General features: G+C 38.4%; 2 protein-coding genes across 2 annotated transcripts in view; both read right to left on the bottom strand.

The window, feature by feature from the left end:
* The window catches only part of LOC104719804 (DNA repair helicase XPB1), a 7,490-nt gene extending 3,612 nt beyond the window's left edge, over positions 1 to 3,878 (bottom strand). The window contains exons 1-13 of the mRNA XM_010437786.2: positions 3,822 to 3,878; positions 3,618 to 3,731; positions 3,437 to 3,517; positions 2,535 to 3,339; positions 2,402 to 2,445; positions 2,238 to 2,310; positions 1,973 to 2,141; positions 1,645 to 1,867; positions 1,482 to 1,538; positions 1,013 to 1,156; positions 823 to 903; positions 639 to 726; positions 10 to 347 (exon numbers count right to left, since the gene is read on the bottom strand). Coding sequence (XP_010436088.1) covers positions 10 to 347; positions 639 to 726; positions 823 to 903; positions 1,013 to 1,156; positions 1,482 to 1,538; positions 1,645 to 1,867; positions 1,973 to 2,141; positions 2,238 to 2,310; positions 2,402 to 2,445; positions 2,535 to 2,544 — 1,227 coding nt within the window. The 5' untranslated portion in view covers positions 2,545 to 3,339; positions 3,437 to 3,517; positions 3,618 to 3,731; positions 3,822 to 3,878. The remainder of the gene's footprint in view (positions 1 to 9; positions 348 to 638; positions 727 to 822; positions 904 to 1,012; positions 1,157 to 1,481; positions 1,539 to 1,644; positions 1,868 to 1,972; positions 2,142 to 2,237; positions 2,311 to 2,401; positions 2,446 to 2,534; positions 3,340 to 3,436; positions 3,518 to 3,617; positions 3,732 to 3,821) is intronic.
* Positions 3,968 to 8,577, bottom strand: LOC104719805 (DNA repair helicase XPB1-like). The gene is made up of 17 exons (XM_010437787.2): positions 8,378 to 8,577; positions 8,246 to 8,289; positions 8,066 to 8,141; positions 7,815 to 7,983; positions 7,497 to 7,719; positions 7,334 to 7,390; positions 6,947 to 7,090; positions 6,781 to 6,861; positions 6,601 to 6,688; positions 6,064 to 6,401; positions 5,874 to 5,949; positions 5,592 to 5,785; positions 5,164 to 5,327; positions 5,004 to 5,076; positions 4,800 to 4,913; positions 4,619 to 4,699; positions 3,968 to 4,521 (listed from the first exon to the last, which is right to left on the bottom strand). Exons 1-17 carry the CDS (start codon positions 8,385 to 8,387, stop codon positions 4,147 to 4,149), a joined length of 2,307 nt encoding a protein of 768 aa, XP_010436089.1. The 5' UTR covers positions 8,388 to 8,577; the 3' UTR covers positions 3,968 to 4,146.

The raw sequence follows: 8,577 nt of genomic DNA, 5'->3' as shown, positions 1-8,577 counted from the left end.
TTTGATTACCTCGTCCATGAGCAGCAACCCCCACTCTCTGTTTCTCATTTCTTCTATAATCTTCTCTGATTCCTCAGATCGTTTACCACCAAAGGCAACCATATTATAGGTTGTCACAACAACACCAGCATTTCCACGGAATCGTTCTTTACTATCAGAAGTGAAACGGCATATTTGGTCATCTCTTATAGTAGACCACAACTTGAACTGGAATGCCCATTGATCCACTGAGACAGCATTCGTTGCCAAACAAAGACAACTCTTCTTTATACGAGCCGCTGCCGAAACTCCAACTAGAGATTTACCAGCACCACAAGGCAACACAATAATCCCAGATCTTGCTCGTCCTACAGAATCAAGATTCTAGATCAGTCATAATACTTCTCGAGGAATTACAAAGAGATATATATATTTTGATAAACAATTACAAAGATAAATTTTATCTATTTAGAGTGAATTCACCATAAAGCTAGATCAGCCACTCTGCACTGTATGGTAATGCACAGGGAAGTACTCATTAAAACTCAAATCATTTGAAACACTAGGTTCAATACATCCCCAGAAGTTCACCATCAATTCGAACAGTTTTCTTACGACCAATTTACTAAGGCAAAAAGTGTGAATGCAGGCAACTATACCGTTTCCAAACATTTTGCTCAAACTTTTTTCCTGGTATGGCCTCGGTTGTGCATGGGGCTTAAGCTCCATGTCAAGATCAGGATTAACCTGACAGACACCATCAAGTTATTAACAATCACAAACCTGCAGCGCATATCATCTAGTAAGTAAAAATCGGCCTGAAGTGTAATATTTGTTACTCACATTGTCGTTCCTGAAGTCATATTCCTCTAACATAGGGTAATTCAAGGCATTTGGTAAGCAACGCTGCTTCACATTCTCCACCTACACACCAAGAGCAAAAGAACATGCCACCGCGAGTTAAGTAAAGATCATACAACATTACCAAACTCGTCAATACAAATATTTTTCAGCAGCATCAGGAGAAACTTACCTGTGAAGGGTCTATCTCAAATGAGTGAGTTTCTTTCTCTTCTGCTGCTGCTGCTAATTCTGCTTCATTCAACAGCTCCCCAGGTCCTGCTTCAAGTTCACCACTTGTTTTGCCGATCGTGAATCCATCACCGCCATAATATGGCTACCAAAAAAGTTAAATCTTAGTTGGTTCGACATACTGTGGAGAATACAATGGTAGAGGAAAAATGAATTCCACATTCAATGAATCAAGGAGCTTAAGAAGAAAAATGATGAGTTTATCTACCAATTGAAACATCGTCCAAGATAACTTAAAATTTAAAAACGAAACCAAGAACCTTAGAGAATCAGGATATATATATATATCTCTGCCACATTGGTAACAAAAGATGCAAAAACCGTTGAGAACAACAGATCATGGTATCTATTTTCATCCAAGATAAAATCTTGAAACCACGGATAGCACTAAATGGAGGAGTTCAGCATACCTCAGAAGAAAATCTAGCTCGGTTTATAGTATCATCGCTGAGAAGCCTTTTCAACACCTGAGATTGTTTATCTTTAAAGAGTGAGCAAAACCAACAAAGAAACTAAACAAAAATCCAATACAAAAAACTATAGAAAGAAAGAGGATAAGTCCGGTGAACTTACCTCAGGGAATGGGGATTCAATAAAATAACGGTTCTTCTTCAAAACCAGCTTCACTTTACCATAATTAGCAGTAGAAGCATGGATGAAATCAATCATCTCCTTGGGTAGCTTAGTCTTAGACAGCTTATTCAAAACAGAAATGATAGTTTCCGTCTCAAGACCAACGGAAACAGCAGCATACAACGAGTGTGGAGTTAAATTATACTCGTGCATTGACTCTGGCCTGAAATAGTAACAAAGTAATCCAAAATCAAAACTTGTATACACTGATATTATCAAATCAAAAATCGAAATCTCTTTCAAAAAACAAATATGTAATGATGAGGACCTGCAAACAGGTTCAGCAATGGCGATAAGAAAATCATAAGCTTGTTTATACAGAGGAGAAAACGTCTCCAAGAAAATTCTTCCATCAGCACAAGCCCACAAAGGCCTGTTCCCATGATCTGGCTTCAACTCCAGTTTAGTAAAATCCCTCTTCTTCTCCTCTCCTTCACCTTCACCTTCAAAGCCATTACAATTTCCATCCAATTAGTTCCAAAAATGTAAATGAGTGCCACCAATACAGCGAGAGTTGTAGTCAGTCAACTCACCATCACGAGAATCTTCATCAGCTTCGTCATAGTAATCTTCAGCGTTTTGGATGTTCTTCATCTTTTGATCATCCTGATAATTTTTTTACACACTAAGTACCATTGAAGAGCCCTAAATAATAATAGTAAAACATTCATCTGTAAGAAAAAAACTAAACACGAACCTTCCCACCATACTTCATCTTCTTGTTCGGTCTTCCTCTTTCACCTGAAACATCAAATATTTCCCCATTCCTGGCCGGATACTTCGATAAAGTGATAAACTAAGCATAAAATTAGTAAGATCGAGCTTAATACCATTTCCCATATTGATCTTCTTCTTCTTCTTCTTCTTCTTTTTTTTGGCTCCGATTTTAGAGATTATGTCTTGTATTTGCCAAATGAAGTTATCAATTCGTGATTTCTCAGAAGACAACCGGCGCCGTGAAAGCTATTTGGCGATGGGAGCTGCGTCTCCGGCGGATTTTGATTTTGATTCGGTGTCGGGTTCGGGTATGGCGGAGTCGGTTTACAGGTTTTATGTGAAGGAGGAGAAAATGTTAAGCAGGTGATGCAAAACTTGGACTCCATATATTATTAAGGCTACTACAACTAACGGGTCAAATATGGACTTCAATAAGCCTCTTTTATATGGGCTTTCGTATTCTCAAGTTGAGCCCAATACAAATCGAAACATATCGCCGAAAAAAATGAGCAGAATATATACTCTCGAAGAGCTTCTCTTTTCTCACGCGTAACGTTTTTTGAAGATAGTGTGTCGTTTGGTTGGGTCTCTAGGTTTCTTGATTTGTTGACCAGATTTGTGACGGCCTGAGTTATATTCCATGTACACCATTCCCTTTGAACCGGACATTGCACTCATCGACCCCATGGTTCGTCTCGCCTTTTGAAGAGCCATTCCGTCTGTGTCTTCTTCGAGTTGCTCTAGACCAATCAAATCGTCTCCAGCATTCAACACCTTTCCGAGAAGAGACAACTGTTCTTCTTGACTGTGGTAGCTCAAGCTTGAACCTGCGTCAGGAGGTGGGAGGCTTGTTATTACCTTGAAGCTATAACCTTGGTCGATCAAGAACTGCTGTCTTTTCGTTGAATAATACATTTCCTGCAGTTTCAAACATATTCACAATCCTTAAATCAGCTAGCTATTCACTAGAGACACATAGGTTTCATTCTCTACTTCACCCAAACTAGTGATTTACCTGTGTATCTGTCGACACAAGTGAGTAAAAGAATGCATTATACTCTTCTTTTCCACCGGCCATTCTATCTTCAAGTTTACCCTGTTTTTCATCACCCAGAAATAAAACCCTTATTGGATCCCCAACCAACAAGAGGATCTATGAGAGAGCCAATGTGATCAGTATATACAGAAAATTACACCTTAGCTCTAAGGATACGACCCAAACGTTGAGCCTCTTGACGTCTAGAACCAGCATGTGACGAAATCTGGATAATCACATTAGCTTCAGGGATATCTATAGAGTTATCACCAACCTGTAGTCGAAGAAACCAAACTGAAATTAAGTTCCCTAACGAACATGGAATGGACAAATTTCTATAATGAAGGAAACAATGTTCATATACCTTTGATAGGAAGACTGTGTTCACGTCTTTACTGGTTTTAAAAGCCTCGAGAATTTTNGGATTTTGATTTTGATTCGGTGTCGGGTTCGGGTATGGCGGAGTCGGTTTACAGGTTTTATGTGAAGGAGGAGAAAATGTTAAGCAGGTGATGCAAAACTTGGACTCCATATATTATTAAGGCTACTACAACTAACGGGTCAAATATGGACTTCAATAAGCCTCTTTTATATGGGCTTTCGTATTCTCAAGTTGAGCCCAATACAAATCGAAACATATCGCCGAAAAAAATGAGCAGAATATATACTCTCGAAGAGCTTCTCTTTTCTCACGCGTAACGTTTTTTGAAGATAGTGTGTCGTTTGGTTGGGTCTCTAGGTTTCTTGATTTGTTGACCAGATTTGTGACGGCCTGAGTTATATTCCATGTACACCATTCCCTTTGAACCGGACATTGCACTCATCGACCCCATGGTTCGTCTCGCCTTTTGAAGAGCCATTCCGTCTGTGTCTTCTTCGAGTTGCTCTAGACCAATCAAATCGTCTCCAGCATTCAACACCTTTCCGAGAAGAGACAACTGTTCTTCTTGACTGTGGTAGCTCAAGCTTGAACCTGCGTCAGGAGGTGGGAGGCTTGTTATTACCTTGAAGCTATAACCTTGGTCGATCAAGAACTGCTGTCTTTTCGTTGAATAATACATTTCCTGCAGTTTCAAACATATTCACAATCCTTAAATCAGCTAGCTATTCACTAGAGACACATAGGTTTCATTCTCTACTTCACCCAAACTAGTGATTTACCTGTGTATCTGTCGACACAAGTGAGTAAAAGAATGCATTATACTCTTCTTTTCCACCGGCCATTCTATCTTCAAGTTTACCCTGTTTTTCATCACCCAGAAATAAAACCCTTATTGGATCCCCAACCAACAAGAGGATCTATGAGAGAGCCAATGTGATCAGTATATACAGAAAATTACACCTTAGCTCTAAGGATACGACCCAAACGTTGAGCCTCTTGACGTCTAGAACCAGCATGTGACGATATCTGAATAATCACATTAGCTTCAGGGATATCTATAGAGTTATCACCAACCTGTAGTCGAAGAAACCAAACTGAAATTAAGTTCCCTAACGAACATGGAATGGACAAATTTCTATAATGAAGGAAACAATGTTCATATACCTTTGATAGGAAGACTGTGTTCACGTCTTTACTGGTTTTAAAAGCCTCGAGAATTTTGGTTCGTTCAATATGGCTACATATTGAACAAAGAGAATTATTAGATTGGAAACTGAATGAAACACAAAAAAAGGTGCTCTCAAATAGGTGTTCTTTAACGGACCTGGTAGCACCATAAATCATGGGTTTCCGGAGTTTCATTGCATACTCTGTAAGTGCAAAAAGATTGTCTGCAAAAACAATTATTTTATCTCCACGTTGTTGTTCATGGAAACGTATCAGAAATTCACAGGCTCTGAACTTGTTAGGGTTCATGACATAAAGCGCCTGCAGATACCAGAAGATAAGATATGTAAATGTCAAGAGGTTTCCATAGACAATTACAGAGTGATCTATAAGAGCATTTGCACAAAGAACTTCTTATATTGATGTTTACCATATTTAAAGGTGACTCAAAATTCATGAACTCTAGTGCATTAGATTCTAGTGCATTAGATGAAACAAACATAAAATCAGATAGCAAACTATCTAAGATTTTTTTTCCAGTAATTGCCGAGGAAAATGGATAACAATGCGAAAATATTCATGAACCTGTTTTTTCTTGGAGTTCTCTTTCTTCAGATATTCTGCAAAAAACTCTTTGGTCATAGGACACCATACTTCAGCACACTGAACATTAGCAATAAATCCTCCTTTAACTAAATCTAGCCAATTGGCTTCATATAGTTTCGGGCCAATGAGGAAGTTCAAATCTGTAATCTTTTCGTCTTCTCTCACAAGGGTGGCTGAACAAAAAAACCCAAAAAGGAGACTAACCCTCTGCAACTGAAGTACAACACATAAAAGGTAGATGAAAATGAGATTTTTAATTACCTGTAAGTCCTAGCTTGCAGTGAGATTTTGTGATGCTGATAACTTTCCTAAACATATGGGCCGGAACCACATGCACCTATCAAGAAAAAATAGAAATCTTGAACAACATATGACTATTCTGCAAAGAAGCTACTAGCAAACACTAAATTAAATTTAAAGACACACGTCATATTAAGAACTGTTTGATTACCTCGTCCATGAGCAGCAACCCCCACTCTCTGTTTCTCATTTCTTCTATAATCTTCTCTGCTTCCTCAGATCGTTTACCACCAAAGGCAATCATATTATAGGTTGTCACAACAACACCAGCATTTCCACGGAATCGTTCTTTACTATCAGAAGTGAAACGACATATTTGGTCATCTCTTATAGTAGACCACAACTTGAACTGGAAGGCCCATTGATCCACTGAGACAGCATTCGTCGCCAAACAAAGACAACTCTTCTTTATACGAGCCGCTGCAGAAACCCCAACTAGAGATTTACCAGCACCACAAGGCAACACAATAATCCCAGATCTTGCTCGTCCTTCAGAATCAAGATTCTAGATTAGTCACAATCTTTCAGGAAAAATTACAAAGATACTTATCTATTAGGAGTTCCAAAATGAAGCTAGATCAGAACATTGTACGAAAGTACAAATCCAAATATCTAAGAGACGTTCTATATCAGTTAAATAGTCGCCACATAACTGAATTACTAAGAAAAAATATGTGGACAGTTATACCATTCCCAAACATTTTGCTCAAACTTTTTTCCTGGTAAGGCCTCGGTTGTGCATGGGGCTTAAGCTCCATGTCAAGATCAGGATTAACCTGACAGACACCATCAAGTTATTAATATTCATAAACCTGCAGCGCATATCATCTAGTAAAAATCGGCCTGAACTGTAATATTTGTTACTCACATTGTCGTTCCTGAAGTCATATTCCTCTAACATAGGGTAATTCAAGGCATTTGGTAAGCAACGCTGCTTCACATTCTCCACCTACACACCAAGAGCAAAAGAACATGCCACCGCAAGTTGAGTAAAGATCATACGACACTACCAACTCATCAATACAACTTATCACCTGTGAAGGGTCTATCTCAAATGAGTGAGTTTCTTTCTCTTCTGCTGCTGCTGCCAATTCTGCTTCATTCAACAGCTCTCCGGGTCCAGCCTCAAGTTCACCGCTTGTTTTGCCAATCGTAAATCCATCACCGTCATAATATGGCTAGCAAAAAAAAGTTAAATCAAGTTGGTTCGACATACTGAGGAGAACACATATTAGTATAAGAAAAATAAATTCCACATTAAATGAATCAAGGAGCTTAAAGAGAAGGATTATGAGTTTATCTACCAACTGAAATATAGTGCAAGAGAACTTAAAATGTAAAGACGAAACCAAGAGAACCTGCGAGAATCCTTTGAGAACAACTGATCATGGTATGTATAACACTTGAGGAGTTCAACATACCTCAGACGAAAATCTAGCTCGGTTTATAGTATCATCGCTGAGAAGCCTTTTCAACACCTGAGATTGTTTATCTTTAAAGAGTGAGCAAAACCAACAGAAAAACTAAACAAAAATCCAATACACAAAACTACAGAAAGAAAGAGGATAAGTCTGGATAACTTACCTCAGGGGATGGGGATTCAATAAAATAACGGTTCTTCTTCAAAACCAGCTTCACTTTACCATAGTTAGCAGTAGAAGCATGGATGAAATCAATCATCTCTTTGGGTAGCTTAGTCTTAGACAGCTTATACAAAACAGAAATGATAGTTTCTGTCTCAAGACCAACGGAAACAGCAGCATACAACGAGTGTGGAGTTATATTATACTCGTGCATTGACTCTGGCCTGAAAATCAAATCCAAAATCATAACTTGTATACATTGATATAATCAAGAAAAAAATAGAAATCTCTTACAAAACAAAAATGTAATGATGAGGACCTGCAAACGGGTTCAGCAATGGCGATAAGAAAATCATAAGCTTGTTTATACAGAGGAGAAAACGTCTCTAAAAATATCCTTCCATCAGCACAAGCCCACAAAGGCCTGTTCCCATGGTCTGGCTTCAACTCCAAATCTGTAAAATCCCTCTTCTTCTCCTCTACTTCACCTTCAAAACCCATTTTAATATTCTATTCAATATTGTTCCATAATGTATCTATCTAACTATGCTACAGAGTAATCAATTTTACCATCACGAGAACCCTCATTAGCATCATCATCATAGTAATCTTCAGCGTTTTGGATGTTCTTCATCTTTTGATCATCCTGATAATTTTACACTAATCTCACATTATACTTCCATTGAAACGCCCATGATAAAATCTGAAGAGTAGCATTGAACTGAAGAAACCTAAATATTCAACACGAACCTTCCCAGCGTACTTCATCTTCTTGTTAGGTCTTCCTCTTTCACCTGAAACATCAAAATTCCCAAATTATTGACCGGATAATTCGATTTACTAAGCCCAAAAAAAAAAAAATCCCTAAATCGAGACTGTTACCATTCCCCATATTGATCTTCTTCTTTTTGTTGCTCTCCCCTGATTGTTATCAGATCGTGATTTTTTCAGTAAGGCTACAATTGTACGCGACGGATTGAAGACAAACGGCGCCGTGAAAATTATCAGGGTATAAGGGAGCTGCGTCTCCGGCGATTTTTGTTATGGCGAGTCCGTTACTCGTTTGATAATGCCAACTTGCG

This window comes from Camelina sativa, chromosome 10, assembly GCF_000633955.1.
Source record: "Camelina sativa cultivar DH55 chromosome 10, Cs, whole genome shotgun sequence".
Classification (NCBI taxonomy): Eukaryota; Viridiplantae; Streptophyta; class Magnoliopsida; order Brassicales; family Brassicaceae; genus Camelina; species Camelina sativa.
This window is presented reverse-complemented; position numbering and strand designations above follow the sequence as displayed.